This window comes from Populus trichocarpa, chromosome 4, assembly GCF_000002775.5.
Source record: "Populus trichocarpa isolate Nisqually-1 chromosome 4, P.trichocarpa_v4.1, whole genome shotgun sequence".
NCBI classification, from domain to species: Eukaryota; Viridiplantae; Streptophyta; class Magnoliopsida; order Malpighiales; family Salicaceae; genus Populus; species Populus trichocarpa.
Genome location: NC_037288.2, coordinates 22036613 through 22056271, shown reverse-complemented (window position 1 = coordinate 22056271; position 19659 = coordinate 22036613). Strand labels below are relative to the sequence as shown.

The window sequence follows — 19659 nt, the reverse complement described above, 5'->3', positions numbered from 1 at the left end:
TTGGTTTTTTTGCTTATTTTTTTTCTAGTTTTCTCGGTTTAATCGGTTTTTTGGTTTTTTTCCCACCCCTACTCCATTCCAATAAATCTTTATGGCAAAGCATTTGATGATGATTTTGCTTATGTTTTACTACTGTTTCTTTCAATGATTTTGGAAATCGAATACCCTTTCGGCATGATTGCTTAAAATATTTCCTTTTGACCCATCGGCCCAAAGCCGTGTGGGTCACAGACGAGGTTCGATCTAGTTGGAGTGCCAAACTTTACTAGACTAGACCTGATTGGATTGGAAGAGGAAAATAAAATAAAAAAAAGACCCCTTTTTTTCGGGCGAGGAAAAGCTCTCACGAATGGACAAAGACGTGGCATGCTGTCATTTGACACATTACAGTATCTTGATAAGCTTCAATTTTTTTTAATGAAATGATGTTACGGTTATAACGCGGGTGGTAAAACTCAACGGCACAGATATTCTTTATCTTTCTTCTTCCTCTTTTTATCAGTGTTTTCAGATTAAGCAGCTGTTTTAGTGTTCCATGACTGTTTTTTTTTTTTTTTGAAAATATATTAAAAAAATTATTTTTAATATTAGTATGTTAAAAAAATTAAATAATATAAAAAATTAAATAATTTTTTTTTAAAATTCTTAAAAAACATGTTATGAAACAACCTCATTGGAAAGATCTTGCTGAAAGAAATCCAACACCACGATGAAAGGTTGTTGCCGCATGTGTTGCCAAAAGTGCACCAGACATCTTCCACATGACCAATTTACTTTGCTTGTTTACCCTAGTCCATTATATTTGTTCCATTTTTAATCTTGGTGCCTCAACTTATAATTATTTTATAAAAACATATTCTTATTTTATTTTTTCAAACTGAGCGTTAACCGAGCAAAACATTATGACAACCTTATATCTAGGCAACCAAAACAAAACATTAAATCAATTCTTAAATAAAGTCAATTTGAAATGATCAAATTAAAAAAAAAGACTGGAAAAAAATTAATTCTTTTAAATAAATAAAACTAAATCTTATCTTGCCAAGCCGAGTGATGGAATATATATATAAAAAATTAATTATTTTAAATAAATAAAACTAAATCTTATCTTGCCAAGCCGAGTGATGGAACATTTCCCCGGCAGTGCAAGCCCCCATACACTAGCATAAAAAACAATCATCATGACCAATGACCAATCCCATAGAAAAACAACATTAAATGACCAAAATAAAAGACAAATAAATTAAGGAGCCAAAATATAAAAAATCTCACGGACTAAAAAAAAGAAAATCACTATGCAAGTCCGATTATCCTCACACTCACAGTAAGACATTGATGGGTCTTATTTCTTTTTTTAATTTTAGAATTCCCAGGAGAAGCCCATCGATTTTAGTAAAGGTAAGTCCAAGTTGGAGTAGGGATGCAAATGCAAGCCCAAATGACCTCAATAGACGGAGGAGGCAGGTGAACCGTGAACGGAGGATATGAAAGAAAGGTGGACTTAAGGTCTGATACAAGCCCAGTTGTCAGCAACAGCAGCCCAACCGAGTTTTTTCTTGGCTGACCGGTTTATACCGAGTCAATCTTCCTCTTAGTTTTTTTAAAACCGATTTAGAGCCTGTTTGGCTCTGCGGTTGAACCTGCGTTTGACCAAATTTCAATTTTTTTTTTTGCTAAAATTAAGTGCAGTTTATACTTTTTGGATCGTTTTGATGTGCTGATATCAAAAATGATTTTTAAAAAATGAAAAAACATCATTGGCATGTATTTCGGCACGAAAAGCTATTTGAAAAGCAACCACTACCACACTGCCAAACACGTTCTTAAACCTCGAGTAATCCTCAATCCTGATCACATATCACCGCTCAACTGAGTTGAATTTTAAAATATTAACCGGTAGGATGTGAATGGTGTCACTTGGTTTCCAAAAGAGTGACGAACATTTTATCATGGTTGGAAAATATCTGAGTTAATAATAATTGAGTCCATGCAGTATAATAAAACTAATATAATAGTCCTCGTTATTTCAAAAACTATTTGTTCAGTCCCTGTGCTTTAAAATCTGTTTATGATTTAATCCCTCCATCAATTACATATATATTTGTTTTTCCGATTAATTTGTTCTCTTTCGAGATATATATAGCTGAAATAAAACATAATTTTGGTGAATTGGCATTGATCAAGCAAGATCCTTGCTACATAATTCCGCTGCTTTCGTATATATATATATATATATTCAGATACAAGCCATATTTAAGTAATTTCTAGAGAGAGTGACAGTAAGAAAAACAAAATTTATCATTGGAACATACACACAAGAACAAATTAATACATCATTAATTCCCCCAAAATTCATCATGGACATATCCCATGCATGTCCCTCCCCTCCCGATCGGTCCATAGCTTATAAGAAATAAGCACAAACCATGTTTAAACGTACTAACTAATTACATGCATATGGCTGTAATATTATACCTTAAGCATTCTTCATCAATTGCACCACGTACGTACACAATCAAGGCTGCAACTTAGAGCATAAGACAAGGGGCAGATTGTTCACAAATCTGCTTGGAGCCGATGAATGCCTATAACCTTTTGGCAAGCAACCTTTCACATCACGATCACCGAAGAAAGGTCGCTTGCGATTCAAAAGAGGCTTCATTCTGACATGATCTTCACCTTGTGAATCTAAAGGCACTGCCATCATGGTGCTTGGAACGCTAGAGGGGGGCTTGGGGATGTCACGTCCAGCCATGGTGATCCCCAGAGAATTAGATGACAGCAGGAAATAGATGAACAAAATGTAAAACATGGTGGTAGTGCTAGTACTTCTCATTTATAGGGTTTTGAATTTTGATGCTTTGTTTGTGCCTTTGTTAGAGAGGTTAAACTAGAAGGGGGTTTTATGGGAGACCTAAGAGAAGAAGGGGAAAGGGGCCTTAAATAGGCTCGTGATCAGCTGCTGAAGAAAGCAGACATGGCACAGCTCATTGCTAGCATGGCCATGGCATTGCTTTTGAGAATGTGGTGGGAGTCGATGAATTAATTACTAAGGTGGGTGCAGCTCTTCTCTTTCACTGCCGGAAGAGGTGATGAATTAATTACTAAGGTGGGTGCAGCTCTTCTCTTTCACTGCCGGAAGAGGTGATGATACCCGTGAATTTATTTTTTTTCTCATTGCAATCTCTACCTTTTAATCTCCATATCTAACTTTGATATTTTCGTTGATCACATTCATTTGGGAAATTAACTATTGATCATGCAAGCAATAAATTTGACTGCTTCAACAATAGAAATCAATAGACACTATTTTTGCCCAACACATGTCTTGGATAACAATAAATCCTAACCTTCCTTGGATAAAAGATTAATGGGGTTTGCACCATTCTCATCATCTTCCAAACGCACCCTAAGACTCTCGATGAACCTCCAGCAATAGTCATTAAGGAAAACATGCAGTACTTAATGACAATCTTAGGGTATTTGATATGGATTAATGTATGCATGTGTCCATGCATCTTAAGAATAGTGCAATACACACGTATTTTACTGTTTTATACTTTGATTAAAGGCTCGGAACAATAACTTCATAAACACAGGTAATAATTTAATTAGAAACCCTGATAATATTTTAACATAAACTAATAAGTGAAATATTTTTTATTTAAAAACTTGTCAATGTTTATTTTTTATATATATTTTTAATGTTTTGAATTTTAGTTTATTATAAGTTTAATAATAAACTAGTTTTATCGAAAGTATCTTGATTATTATATAAAAAATTAAAAAAAGTTCTTCCAAAATGGATTAATGTACAAAACACACCAATATTGATGGCATTAATCGATTATAAAGCTTTCAGTAGTAGATACAACAACATGATTTATTCAAGAAATGGGTCATCAACTTTGCTGGTGGTGCTTTCAAGACGTGATCAGCATTGATTCCAAGCCACGTGATTCTCACTATTGCTTCTCCAAAGTCATCTTTATTTCATGAATTTTGTCAAATTACAATTAGCAGTAACATTTTATTTACCACGTCCAAATTAGAAGAGTGATTTATAACAGTTAATTAAGCTCCTCTTTTGTGGTTAATTGCATCATTTAAAATCTCTGTTTGACTCTACTCATGGCCATTAAAATGCCAAAACTGGAGATAAACTTGATTTACCTTGAGAGTAAATTAAATTTAAAAATAAAACTAATTTTTTGGGCCCCTGCAGATCCAGGACACGGCGGATTCTACATGAGTGGTGTACAATCAGATGTCAACCTTAGATCCACTTCCCTTTGGGATCCAGGTGGGGCCTTCTGATTGGACCACTGAATTAGGTTCAAACAATAAAAACTGGGTCGTTTGAATCAAATTTGAAGGCGGCAAGGAAGATGGGGGGGTTTCAACGTCGACCTTCTGTAATTGATTGTGTAATTAGCATTGAAAATATGAAGAAGTGTGGCTGTTTAGGATTGTGGTTATAATTATTTTTTAAAGTATTTTTTGTGCTGAAATGTATTAAAATAATATTTTTTTATTTAAAAAAAATTATTTTTGAGATCAGTGTATTAAAACAATTCAAAATATATAAAAAAAATTAATTTTTTTTAAAAAATTAATTTTTATAAAACACGATTTACACTTTATTTTCAAATGGTTAATTTTATGTGCTGGTAGCTGTTATTAACTACCGACATTAATAGTAACTTGTTATAACTTAACATGAATATGTAAAAAAAAAAACCTCTTACATTAAATAATAATCTCAACGAATAACGACTTGTTTATTTAGATATTGTAAAATAATGATTCATTGTTTTTCTATGTAAAATAATAATTCATTGCTTTTTTTTAATTATTATTATTATTACATTACATTACATTATATTAAACATGTCTAATTGTGATTTTTTTTTTGTTAAAATCAGAAGATTTGTTTCAAGTTTTGTTTAGCCTTCAAGATTAATACCAAGCCGATGATTTAATTAGTGTGTGTGTGTGTCTATATATATATATATATATATATATATATATATATATATATATATACCTCAAGAATTTATGGCCAAACTTATTTATCATGGGACTTGTGAAATCATTCAATATCCAATGCTTGTAGTAGTTGTTCGTAGTTAAAGTGATATGCTTCACCAAACATTAAAGTTAGCAAGTAAGAGCTTGCTGCTGTTGGGTGAAGTGGGAGCAGGAAAGCTCATAATTGAAAAGGTTCAGATTTGTACACTTCTTCACGACTCTTATTTATTAACTCTATTGTATATAATATATAAGCAGTCTTTTTTTTTTTTAATTTTATAGTGTATAATCTGCTGAATTAATTCTGTTATATAGCAATTAATATTGTTCTTTTAAGGGAATTTAATTAACGCGCTAAGAGTTACAAGTAGGCTAGCATATGACGAATTCATCAAGAATGCTAAGAAAATATTCTTACTAGTGCTAATTCAAGTTGAATTTATTGAACCAAATTTAAACAGATGGTACATGATTTAGAGGGTTTTGGCAGTTTTTTTTTATTATTAACGTGAGTGTCCGGGCCAATTTGTGCGTACCTCGACTAATCTCACGGGCCTTAAAGTTAACGACTATGTAAGCCTCCAATAGCCATCATATTAGCAACCACAGGGCTCGAACCTGAGACCACAGGAAGAGCAGTCTTAATTAATCGTTTAAGAAATAGCTAGTTTTATAGATAATTATTAGATGATTTCCTAAGCTACATGTTGGATCAAAAAATTTTAAGACAAAAAAATATCTAGATATTGTTAATGATTTTTTTAGCATAAAATTTTTTAAACTATGTGGGGATTTATTTGACGCAACCTGGATAACGTGATAGATTCAAAGATAACCCAAATTACCGATAAAAATATAGTTTGACTATACAAAAGTAAATCAAGTTGATATATTTTTTAAAATATTAAAATGATAACATATTAGATCAACTCGGATTAACTCGAGTTAATCTGCCAAATTCTTTATCCAAGTCTTGAGACTCTAATAACCTTATAAAAAACAAATAATAAAAAGAAAGATATTAAACTCAATTCTCAACCAACCCAATATTGAAGGATAAAATTAAAAATAAAATTCAACTAAAAAAATAAGCCATGTTAATTCAGGCTAACCTGTCAAATCTGGATCATAAGACCGAGATAACCTCATGTCAAGCAAATCAAAACAAATTATAAAATTTAATTTTCAATCAAACCAATGTTAAAGGATGAAATTAAGAAGAAAGTCAATTAAAAAAAAGACATAAAAACCCACTCGAATCAATTCGAGTCAACCGACCAAACCTGTGACTCAGGTCATGGGGTTGGAATAACCTCAAAAAATGCAAAATGAAATTAATTATAAGGCTTCATTCCCAATTAACTCAATATTGAGGATGAAATTGAAAAAAAAATAAACTAAAAAATAACAAAAAAATGACCTGAGTCAACTCGGGTTAGGAAGTCGAGATAAACTTTATAGAAAGAAAATTAAAATAAATTATAAAGTTCAATTCACAATCAACCCAATATTAAATGATGAAATTGAAAATAAAATATTAAATTAAAAAAGAATAAAAAAATCTAAGTCAATTTGGCTAACTCGCAAAAACTCACAAGCCAGATTATCATAAAACGATAATAACCCCATAAAAAAATCAAAACAAATTATGAAGTCCAGTACCTACCTAGTAAAGTTAATGTTAGAGGATATAATTAAAAAAACTAATTTAAAAATTTAAAAAAAGTTTTCAAAATCTTTTAAGGTCAAAGTGAAAAACACTATCACAAGTGATATACACTTTTAGTATATATTAATAATTAATTAATAATCACATTTGCATTCTTGTTGGTTCTAGTTTTTTTGGCCTCTTGTTAATACATGTGTTTGGTATCATGTGCGGGCATTTATAATGTCATTTCTCAATAATTAACAAGATATATAGGGAAGTTACATAGGGTATAAGTTTTTCACAATAGACTAATGAAAAATATCTTATTACCCCTTAGGGTTTTTATTAATGATAAAATGATAATTTTATTATAATTTAATTGAGAAAGAAATTAAAAAAATATATTTATTTTTAAATAATATTTTTGATATATTCATCCCTGCATAATGTTTTTTATGACAAGTTTATTCAATCAATTTCATTTATATTTATATTTATATTATATTTTACTGATTAAATAAACACTGGTTATAGGAATAGTAATCACTAAAAATATATAATTTTGGTTAAAAAAAAAGGCAATTGTGAAATTAGTTGCAACATCAAGGGCTGATATGCGAAATTGGATTGACATAAATGCAAGATAGAGAACATTTCAGTTGTTTCAGTTTCTATAGAAGCACAGCACACAAGTAAGCCTTTTTGTATCTAAATTTGGAGATGGAGCTGGCAGTGCGCACTTTATCATTTGCCTCCTTCTCCAAGAGTAAGTAATTCAAACAAACGAACTCCTTCCCAATATTTAATATTCAACTCTAATGGCTCTACTTGTTGGTTGTTGTTATAAGTTTATGCTGCCATCATGACATGCTCTTTGGCTTTTCAGTGTAATTTTTTGAAGGTAGTTGACAAGTAGTGTCTTACAGTTACGAGAAAATGAAATAAACCCATTAAAGATATGGCCATGGAGGCTTTTATTTGGTGGTTGTTTCTTCTCATACATGTACATCATCATTTAGGTAGACGAGGGGGGTTTTCCCTTTGTATTTGGTTGAATCATTTGAGCCATTTATGTTAAACTTTATGGAGGAAGGTCTCTGCTATAATGGTTTCTAAATTGAGATAAGGATCATTACTTGTCTTTGATGTTTGAAGCTGATTAGAATAGTTATGGCTATCATAAAGAACCTCCAGAAGGGGGACACTGGAGTTAATATTGAGTGCTTGGAGAGGTTTCTATAACTTTGATGGGTAGAATGATGGTATTTGTTTTCTTGGTTCTGTCTAGTAATACAGAACATGAATTCTTGGTTAAGTATTAGGTGCCTTGAAATCCAGAACAAGAAATGCTTCTTAGATTGCTGAAAGTTGTTGTTGATCCAAGATAAGTGATTCAATGGGGTTTCTAGTCCCATTTTCTGGAGTCTAATGGCTACATGAATAATTAGGTGATTCTTTTAGGACTGTGCCTATGGGTTGTTGCTAGTGGAGGTTTGCGCTTTGATGAGGTTTATTATCATTATCATCTAGGGGTTGGAAGGGAAAGGACCTTTGGTGGCCTGAATTGATGCTTCAATTATTAAATCAAATAAATTCAGACAAGTGGCAATAAAGATTTTATTCTAGCTGTGGCTTTAGACCTTTTGTTTTTCATTTATGTTTTATACCAACATTGTAATGAACTCCTCCTTCTTTTTCAGCTAAAATATTGTCTGCAAGGCTTAATTTATAATTAATTTCCCAAATCTAACTGATTCCATGTATCAACAGCACCCTATCTGTATTAGTTCTAGAAAGTAAATAGGATTCACTACGGTTTTTCTGGATTTCTGCTGCAGTGATAACTTTATGGAGTGATTTACTGTTTTTATTCTTCCTGAACGACAAAGATCTCTTAGAAGTTAGTGCTGGAAGAAATCAATTACAAGTATTGTTCTTGGGTCATCTGCTACATTTGTTTTTTAGGCCTATACTGGAATTTTGTACAAGCATGATCTGTTATGTGCTTCAACCAATCTGTGACCAATATTTTGATTTATTTCCTAGCAAATTTCTCACAAACATTATGAGTTTTGAGGTAATGAATATGCTCTTTTTTTCTTAAGTTTGAGCTAGCAATGGATGCGATTTATGGGTAGCATACAACGTGAACTTTGCTGGTTAGGATTAATGGTTATGTGAGAACGAAGATAATGAATCTTTATGAGAAATAGATGCCACCTCACCTTTAGTTTTGAGTTGCAACCATTGGAAAATGGCGTCGCTCCATGTCTATACATGAGCCAGCCAATACCTATGGATGTCGGTTTTCTACCAAATGCAAATCAAGAGAAAACTTTATGTAACTTTGGAGGTTATAGCACTTCGATCGTGGATTTGTGTGCTGATCTCTCTCGTTGATAAACATATTTCCGATTGCAAGGAGATCAGAGAATAGCATCCTTAGTCTTTGGAGTATAAAGATTATTTTTAAGATTTTAAGTGCATAATTTTAACAAAAGAAATGTTCTAGCTAGAAATCTAAGAGATTCATTTCTGTCAAAGAATGGTGGTCTTGCCACTATGGTTACTGTTTTTTTCCTACACTGCCTTGGCCTTCTTCTATAGTAATTAAAAGGTTCAAATTCAATATTGGGTTACCTTCCAGCTTACTGCTTTAGAAACTAGAGCAATTAAAGTCAACTCCTCCATAAATACTGGAAATGATTGAACAATATCTCCACAACATGATATTAACTTAAATTCCTCACTTTGTAATGCCATTTCCACATCATTCTTGGTTAAGCGTAGCTGCTTGCGAGTACATTTAATTTCAAAGCTTCAGAAGACAGAAATAATTTTGTAGATAAGAAATGATGGTGCTTAAAGACACCAGAATAAAACCTAAACATCAGAATTTCAGAATCCTTAGAATGATACCTTTAAATTAGTTTCCATCTGATGATTGAAATCTAGTCTACAGAGGGTCGAAAAAAACAAAAAAGAATACCTAACAGACAATGATGGGATTATTTCAATGCCTTTACAATCCAAAAATCTGGCTTGCATCGTTTTAGATCTTGCCTATTGCACTACAGAGGCATGGCTGAAGGTTTTGTGTGGTTTTTGGTGGTGTTGGTGCTGAGGCAACACTCTTGCCGCGTTCAGACCGGCCCGCTGTTCTCGGCAAACTTGAGGCTTTGCTGGTGCATGCCCTTCTGCTTCTCCTCCTCATTCCACTCTGATGCATAATAGGATTTTTCAGTCGATTTCACTACGTCTTTTGATGCCGGAAAGAACATGCCACCCCATTGTGGGAAGTAAACCAAAGTCACAGGAAGAGTGCAACTACAAATCATATCACCCATCCAGGATAGACCTGCTGCTGTGGACAATCTTCAGCTTGAAAAGAATATTAGTTGTGTCAACCCAGAACCAAAATTTCCAGCTGCATCGGTTAGACCTGGTATAATGCCCAATGATCGTCGAGAAATTAAGGGAATGATACCGAATGCTGCTCCACAAGCAGCTTAAGCTCCAATGGAGAAGAGAATCACTGTCACGATAGCCATGGAAAGTGAATTAGCACGACCAAGCCAAATACAGAAAACTCCGCCGAGTGTTTGTAAGATCAAGAGAGCCCGAAATCTACCTCTCATACCAAAGTATCTTGCTGCTACGTCAGAAACAATTCGACCAAAGGGACGAGCTAGAAGGTTAGCCACACCAAAGGTAGCAGCAATAACACCAGCTGTGTGAAGCTTTAGATCGAACCTGTAAACAAAAATCTTGATTAGTTCACATATCATATGATCAGAGTACAGCCTACAGGGTAAGCTAAAGACGCATATGCGTGATAATTAGTTCAAAAACGTACATAGATGGTGGCGTTACACCGCGGGCCGCATATTTTTTTATAATGTAAAAAAAATGCACAGGTGATACTGTCTTTTAAAAGAAGAAAGAAAGATTTGGGATCTGATTTATTGCCTTGATTAGGTTTGATAAGTTTGATTAATTTAATAATATGATTAATAATAAGATATTAATAGTAAATAAAGCAATAATTAACCATAAAAAAATAAAATATCAATTTCATTATCAGTAGAAAATAAAATAACAGCTCATTTGAAACTCACCATTGTTTTACCGTGGACACCGCTAAATTCAACCTAGTCTTTGAGCTTTAGTCTTTGAGCTTTAATATTCAATTTAACCAAAGAATATTATGAATAATTTAAGCTTGATAAAAACTTTTCATAAACCTTAAACTAAATATTTTAGAAGCATTGTTGCCTGCACAGTAACCAACCTGTGGGATTTATTTAATTGTGGAAAATTGCAAGTCAACCAAGTCCCAAATAAAAATTAAATCAAGTCCTCCCATCACCCTCTTCAATTCCAGATCACAAGTTAAGGTTTTGTCATCTTTTTATTCACTTATTAAACTGCTCGTTATAATATGTGGCTTGCACTTAGCCATGGTCAAAGGAAGGATCTTTCTTAAATACCACAAGTGCAATTCTCTCCCCTCCTCGTCGTTCCCTTTTGCCAGTTTAATGGAGATAGAAGAAAAATATCCTGTAACCTTGCATTACCCTTTCAAAAGCTCTCAAGAGTTCTTTATTTTCATGGTGCCAACCAGCTGGGACAAGACGACTCTCTTGATTTTAGGGTCTGGGTTTCGCTGGAGCTGAAGGTACCTTGAAAACATCTGTGCAATATTTTAAAGCTTGGAAATTATGAAATGGTGAGTCTTTGTTCACATCTTATAATAGCCCTTGTGTTTTAATGTAAATCCATACAAGAGCTCCATTATAAGACCTTGTGTCGATCAAGTTGCTTAGTAGAATTTTAGTTATTTATTCGAGTAAATTCCATAGTTCAATTCAAAATTAATTGGAAAAGGAGTACAAGTAGTCATGGAGATCATGATTTCAGTACTTTCCGATCGATCCAAAGGCTAGATTTTAGATGGATGCAGGTACCATCAGTACCAGAGAAACCGAGCTTAGGAGTTCAATTTTGTTTTCGGAATAGTGGATCGTTGCTCAGGAGGTAGGAGTCACAATTATTTATTATACGTTTTCTAATTAGTTGTTTGTTTTGCAATCTTCCATATTATTATGCCCCGTCTGAGATTTGCTCCAGATTGAATTTTATATTGAATTATGTGAGAATTAATCAAACCCGGCACGGGTTTACTCGTGAATATCAAATAAATTTTTATTCAAAACATCTGTTGTTTTATATTATTTTTTTTTAAAAAAAAACTTTTAACAATGCTGGTTTAAATTGACTCAATTAAAATATAACCTAAGCTTGAATGGTGTCATGGACCTAACCAAGTTTCATAACTATGTTTTTTTGGAACTTCAAGACGCCTTCTCACCGCTATTTGTATTAAATTACTATATCCAGGGAACAAGTGCTTCAAAGGGCTGCAGTAAATACATTTAGGAGCTAAGAAAGAAGCTGGCAACTATAGAAGAACAGCCCTAAGCCCAAAAATCTTGCTTTACCATGGCCTCATTTTCAAAGTCATCAAAGGTTAGTGAATCTCCCAAGCATACATAGAAGCTAATATCCATGCAGACATAATGCCTGCTAAGGGTGTAGAATTAGGCTATGAGATTTATTATACAAGCCTCCAAGTTTCATGTCAGAGTGCTTGCAGAAGGATTTTTGTGGTACAGTTGAATTCAGGCTTTGTAAGTAGTTTCTGAGGTTCTTTTTCTTCTTGTTTTTCCTGGGCTTTGTATCCCGTCCATAACAATAAAAAAGAAAGGTTGAAACTTGAAAATGGGCACACCTTCAACAAGGAAGCTTGAAGCGACCAGTTCTGCACTTAATCTTATGGTTGTTTTCTTTATCATCATTTATGGTAAACAAGAACAAAGAACTGTAAACATATCTACTTTAAGTGCATCCCGAGTCTCAGACTGCTAAACAACATACATATCTACTTTCAGTGTATCCTGAGCACTGTCTAGACACAAGCTACCAGTTAACGATGCCCCAATCCCACAAGGATAGGAATGGGAACGATCTTGGACAGGTAAAAACCTTAGTCATGCACTACCAATGACCTGGAGCTTAAGCTTTTGAGTCAAGGGAGGATAAGACCCATTACATTAAGTTATGCTGCCCAAGGGGCTACTTGGGACGTGGAACCTCATTCCTTAATTTTCATAGCTTGATAAGCCACTACAAAAAAAAGGTGAAACCATATTCAATGGTTTAAATTTTGTAGCCCATCATAATGGCATCCTAATCACTGACAATAAGACATTGATCCATATAAACCAACCCCACAACAGTAAAACAATTTAGGAATCAGGTGATGCAATCACATCTTATGGCCTTATCTATCCAACATTGAAGAACTCCTAACAATACAACTCGACATTATCTGCAGAGGATAGCCTATGTACACAGTGCATTGCAAAGAAACATCAGGTGCATTCAGTATGGACTGATAGATCAGATTATCTCAAAGTATTCTTTCAAACAGTGGGCAAGCTATTTCCACATATTTAGATAATTCTATCAATTAAAGAAACTTATTATAAATATAATCATGTGGGTTTCAACTTTCAACTCATTCTATTCATAAAACCTAACGGGTGAGTGATGAGGAACACTTGGTTGCCAGATAACCTTCTAGTGGTAAAACAAAGCTAGACTGCATGAACATGACCCTGTTCGCAAGACAGCCATTTGTATCATTACAGAGCACATTTGAAAACCAAAATGCACATATCCAAGGGATAAAGCAGATCTTCAAGTTTCATAGTACAAATAAGCTCCATTCCACCATATTAGTGTTCATAAGAATATGAATGTATACTTTACAAGTAAAGCAAATCTAACCTCATGGCACAAGAGACAATTCAAGTGGAGAGAACTTCAAGGTTCAATAGAACAAACCTAATTCCATCAGCTGCTGTGATGCGAGGCAATAAATATTCTCGTTTTGGCTAATCTCATATTGGAGTCTATTGCAGCCAATTCCATCACAACAAGGGCAAAGAAACAAAATCTAGCAAAGGTTTATTATATACGCATACTAAGTGCTGGTACTTCCCCTCCTTTGAACAGGTTTGTATAGCACAACAGTGACAAATTTTGAATGGAAGCGATGAGTGAACCCTAGAGCCACCACAGATCGTGGGGCCTCCCGGTTCTCAATGTAAAGATGGTTGAGAATCACATTCTGTGGCAGTGGAAGGGTTTCAGAAGTGTCTGCACTTACTGGGTAGCTAAGCAAGGAGTGTTGCAGGTGTTGAGGTACTGAAGGTGGGTCCCGTACCTCATCTTCATTCCCAGGGTAGACATTGTTGTAACTTGAATCAGGTGATCTAGGAACTTCAAATCCCACAACAGTTGCTTCTCCCTGCAACACAATTAAATTATTAAAGTTTTCTACTTACATGACCTTGAAGTCCCGATATAATATCAAACCCCAAAGCACCATGTTTTCTACTTACATGATCTTCGCTATATTGGTTGCTCATGTTGAAAATGGCAAAGCAGAGAGTTAACAACACAAACTCATCAAGTTTGCAATGCTCCCAATCCTGAAAACACAACAATTCCCACATAAGCATCCAAAAAACTGTAATGGCAGCATAAAAAAAGTTAACTGTTTCTCCCTGGTGAGTTTTACAGAAGTAAAGCCTTACTTTACGTCAACAATCAGAAAATCACCAAGCACAAACTCATTTCTATTCTTTCTCAGGATTCATGCTTGGCTGGGGGTCTTAGTAACGGCCTTCCCCCTAACCTCTTGACCTAATACTCTTTGATCCACTTAAAAACTTTCCCACAAAAAAAACTCTCAGCATTCCAAAGAGAAGTCCAAACACATTCTTCTGTTCTTTAACACAGATGCCAATATACATACAACTATGAAACTACCCTCTATTAACGTTGTGCACCAAAATACGATCCAAAAAAGAAACATAGCTTTGACACAACCCACAACCCATTTTCTTGAAAACTGCACAAAACAAAATAGCCCATAATTTTCTGTCAATTCAATCAACAGAGTCCGCTTTCTAACCCTTTTGAACAAATGTAATTTCATCCTTTTCACATGCCATAAAAGATTGAGCTAACACTAAATATACCCGAAAAAAAATGAAACATTGTTTCCCTAAAAATCTCATATCAAGAATTACAGGAAAAAATCTCAATTGAGCACAATCCTTGAACACAAATAAATCTTGATTTTGTTAACAAAGAAAGAAAGAAAACAAGCTACCTTGATAAAGCTGATGAAGAGAATTAATCTTGGATCTGATAGTTGAAGGAAATTGAAACCAAAGAAGCAGAAGTCAGTAGATGACAGTCGCCGGAGTTGTCGTCGGCCTTCAATTTTTTTACTACAAATTTAGAAAGTAGATGAACCCTAAGGTCATCGAGATGACAAGGTAACGTTGTTCTTGCTACTGCTGCTGTTGTGTAGGTAGACAGGCTGAAATTGGAAAGGACGGAATGCCCCCATCTGAACAAAATTATTTGTCTGGGTAAAATTGTAATATCACGCTTGTCCGGACCATTTTAATTAATTAAATTAATAATATGGTTTTCAATTTTTTTTCCAAATTTTTTTAAACATAATCACAAAACTTGAATGTAAATGTGTTTATTTTTAGAAACGCCCCTGAAGCCCATGGGCTCTGAACATGAGCCCTAAGCTCAAGCGTCAGGCACGCACTTGACACTTGTTGGCTCATGTATTGGGCTTGAATCCCAAACATTATACCTAGATTCATTCTCAATTTCAGGCTACACGTTTGAGCCTGTTGCACATTCTAGTATATTTTGAACCTTGTTTTATAGTTTAAATTTAATACCTAGTCCTTTGGTTTTTTATGTACATCTCTAGGTGTACAAGAGTCTTCTATGATCCACCATATTTTCATTTCATTAATATATATCTGTACAATATATTCGTCCAATATTCATGTTTATGTTAATGGTATTTGTTCTTTATTAAGGTTTATGTAAGAGATATTTATTATTCATTAATACTATAAGGGTGAAATAACTATTCACCCCTCTCCTTCAAGTAAAAGATAAAGTTCATGAGGTATAAATATTCAATGAATCACCCAGGTGAGAGGTTCGCAATTTCTATTTTCAACACACACATACTATTTCTTTACATAACATTTATTTCAAACCAAAACAAGAAAAAACAACATTGTTCTTAAAAACATCTTTCATTTTCAATTACTAATTTATTTTTATATTATTCCATTTTTTTTAAATGAAATGTCTTAATCTAAACTAACATATAATTATATGTATAACTCCTTCCTCTCTTTATGTTTTTATGATTCGAAAAAATACATGAAAAAGTGATTTTATTATCACTATTTGACAGTTAATGGTTGTGAGGGAGTTGAGACCTTTTTACAGTGTCGTTGATGATGTTAGTTCTTTTAAATAGGTTGTGAGGAAGGGATAAATTTAGAATGGTTGGTTAAGATCTTGTAAAATAGATTCTAGTTGACCATGTCAGCATCATTAAATATAAAGGGTGTAATTATAATTAAAAGAAATGTATAAAGTTATATTATGAGAAAAAAAACATATTAGAATAGCCTTTAAATATAAAATAAGAAGTTGTTTATACAAAAAATAAATATCCTCATATCAATTGTTAAAAAAAAAAAAACAATGATTGTTCCTAATAAAACAAGGAAATGAAGTTGAAATCAATCGACTATAGTTCAATTGACTGTATTAGAAAAGTCTTGATAGATCAAAATAAGTAATCGACTAGATGACTAAGAGTTTAGATTGGCCAAGAAAAAGTGATGGACCATAAGAGTTAGAACATGTGTAAAGAAGCACAAAGCTTAATTATATTCGGGGTGAGATTCCTCAATTAAATAATGATAAGAAGTCACAAGATTCGCAACAAACTTGGTTTTTTGAGATTTTGATGGTTTTTTCAAAATTGGAGACCAAAGAGCTTGTTTTTTACTTTTGAATCTTGAGAGAAACATAACTAATATTTGATAAGAACCCACTAAGAAGGCTTAAAGTTTAAACACTTGAAAAAGATTAGTGGTTTTGCGAAATGAGTATCTTAGTCAAGGCTGACTGAGTTGACCAATTTCAAGGCTTCGCTAGAGAAACTCCGATGTAACGTCATAGGAGACCACCTGAATGTTGTAGAGGAGAAACATATCTTTCGATTGGATCTATTATTGCTCAAATTGGGGGCATGTAGCTCTACATTCATTTGTTTGAAGGTGCCAGCTCGATTAGCCGATAATCTAAAGATACAGTGATGGTTGATCGGGGAAAAGATGGGATGTAAATATTTGATGGGGAGTAGCTGATATTTGTAGAGGGGGTGTTTCTAAGTTGAATCGTGATCGTTACAGCTCTAGTAGAGGTTGGAGACGTGACATTCATTCGCTTGAAAGTACCTATTTAATTAGCCAAAACTACCAATGAAGATGCTATATAATGGTCGAATGATGCATCGTTTAGGTTAAACCCTATAAATTAGGTTTTTTAATTTGGAATTTGACAGATTTTACTTTAGTCTCTATTCTTCCAATTGCTTTTAATTAATTGCACACATAATTGTCTCCAAAACTTTTAATTTCATACAGCTCCACTCCTACCAAACTCAATTGTCAGACCCAAAGTTGACCGTCTGTTTCATTTTACTCCTTAGTTATTAAAGTGTACATTTTGACCCTCAATTTCTTTAATTTGGCAAATGATTTGATCAATTTCAACCCCTGCATTCAAGCATCCTTTTCAGTTTGGTTCTCAATTTTGAATTTTTTCAATCAAGTCCCTAATTGCTCATTAAACTTTAATATTTATATAATGAAACCCTTATTTTGACCAAATTAACATTTTAAAACTACAATTCGACCCTTAAATTTTAATTTCTTTCAATTAAGGCCTAAATTGACTTTAAAAATCAATTTTTCTTGCAATTAAGTCCTCAAATAAAATTAATTAAGCCCTAAAAAATTCTCATTGAGTCCTTACCTATTAAAATTTGTATTTTTTTACCCCAAATAAAAATATTTTCACTAATGGGCCCTTTTGTCAATCAAAATTGGGCTGAAAATTTTGTCAATCTTATACATTTTAGTCCTTTAACTTTTTCACATGTCATTTTGGTCATTCACTACCAATTTGGGCAATCTTCTAGGTTTTATCCTTGAATGTGAGTGATCTACACTTTTAATTTGGCTTTATATGTACTCATCAACACATTAACAATGTTTCTTAAAACAAATTTCTAACAAGGTGTACCTCCTCTCATAGGTTATATATCATAAGGTTTTCGAGTTTCCACATTCATGCCTTTTCTAATTTAGATTAGTCAGGCTTTTAGATGATCTAAAGTCAACAAAAGTATGTTGTGTTCTTGACAGAAATTTAGTTTCCTGAAAAATCTTTCAAGCAACGAGCTGTGTACAGATCATCAACGGAATAGAAGACTCTTAACGATACATAAGCTATAATGAATTGATTACAATCCTTATAGTTTGAGTTTTTTTTTTTTTTGTAGAAAATGAAGCACATTGTGATCTATAAGAGGTGACTTAAGTATTCAATTTATCTCAACTCCAAACCAAGTTATTGATATTAATTATAACAAAGCCTTTCTTTGTGGTGTAATGAGTCCAACAAGATACTAACAAGGCATAAACATTAGCTACGAGTATCAGTATCAATAGTATTGGTGAGAGTCTGTTTGGAAGTCGTATCTTATAAGTATATTTCTTTGTATTCTATTAGCTAATATTTGCTAACTTTATACGAGTTAATAAGGTTTTGAATTTAGGAGAGAAGTCTCAACACAGTTAAATTATGTTAGTTTAATTATTAGCTACATTTGACCGACAAAATCTTCCATCTGTATGGATTGTCCCTCCTTCAATCTGGTAGCCATAAAAATTTGTCTGGAGACATGATAGAAGAAAACTTATGTTTAGTTAGAATGTCTAAAAACATTATTTGTCATTCATGACCATAAAAATGTTACCTAAATGTGCAAATATGAGAGGATTTGTGGAATATAATTTCTTTTCTTTTTTTATTGTTGCTATTAAGGATATAGTAATATACTCTGTATTAATTTGATTATGTACTCTAATTTATTGATACTGTAAACAATATTCTCTTTTATTTGCTGCCCAAGAAGGGAAAAAAAAAAGAAAAAAAGAAAGAAGAGAAGATCCCACGTATGCATGAGATCCAAGCTGACCTTTAAGTTGCATGTTTGCCACGTGAAACCCTATGGTGATGTCAAATCGGACCAGCATGGGACATCCTTGATAATGGACCACCAATAATTCCTTTTAAGAAACTTTTTCGAATAATTACTTAAGTACCTGTGATTGTGGATTCTATTTTATAATCGGCTGCTTTCAGTATTCAACTCTTGGGTGCTTTGGTTTGTCACAGATGTAAGGGGAAGAAGAAGACACGTAATGCCTCTAAGAACATTTGCGCAGAATATCAAACAAAATATCCCTAGGAAAAGATTTCTTCTGGTGTTTTTTTAGACAGGATTAATAAATAATGAAGGGTGGCCTAAGAAAAGACTTAGGCACCGTTTTTTACTAAAAAATTAATATTTTTTTATGTGTTTTGAATCGTTTTGATGTGTTGATTTTAAAAATAATTTTTAAAAAATATAAAAATATCATTTTAATACATTTCGGTATAAAAAATACTTTAAAAAACAACCGTAAACACACTAATAAACAATGTTTATATATATATTTTGGCGTTTACCATGTTTATGCATTTTCAGGATTCAAAAGCTTTAGCCTTTTCTTTTTTTTTTGTAATATACAGTAAAAAGAAAACGTAGCATAAGGTAGCAGGTAGCCCCTTGAGAAGTAGTACTACGAGCTATGGGCAACACGAACTTTCTTAGGATAAAATTATAATGATAAAGAAAACCGATATTTCCTGATAATTAAACAAATTGACATCAT

The 19659-nt window shown here is 33.2% G+C and overlaps 1 protein-coding gene, 1 long non-coding RNA gene and 1 pseudogene across 2 annotated transcripts; 1 reads left to right on the top strand and 2 right to left on the bottom strand.

Annotated features, from left to right (window-relative positions):
• Positions 1–9578: 9578 nt before the first annotated feature.
• On the bottom strand, positions 9579–10554 carry LOC18098226 (high affinity nitrate transporter 2.4-like; annotated as a pseudogene).
• A 528-nt stretch (positions 10555–11082) lies between these two features.
• Positions 11083–12464, top strand: LOC112327179 (uncharacterized). The gene is made up of 2 exons (XR_002981249.2): positions 11083–11719; positions 12083–12464. It is a non-coding gene; the product is annotated as an uncharacterized LOC112327179 (long non-coding RNA).
• Positions 12465–13443: 979 nt separating this feature from the next.
• On the bottom strand, positions 13444–15165 carry LOC18098225 (SNF1-related protein kinase regulatory subunit beta-3). Its single transcript, XM_006384871.3, has 3 exons — positions 14928–15165; positions 14152–14241; positions 13444–14057 (listed from the first exon to the last, which is right to left on the bottom strand). The coding sequence occupies exons 2-3, from the start codon at positions 14176–14178 to the stop codon at positions 13731–13733; spliced, it is 354 nt and encodes a 117-aa protein (XP_006384933.1). The 5' UTR covers positions 14179–14241; positions 14928–15165; the 3' UTR covers positions 13444–13730.
• Positions 15166–19659: the final 4494 nt, after the last annotated feature.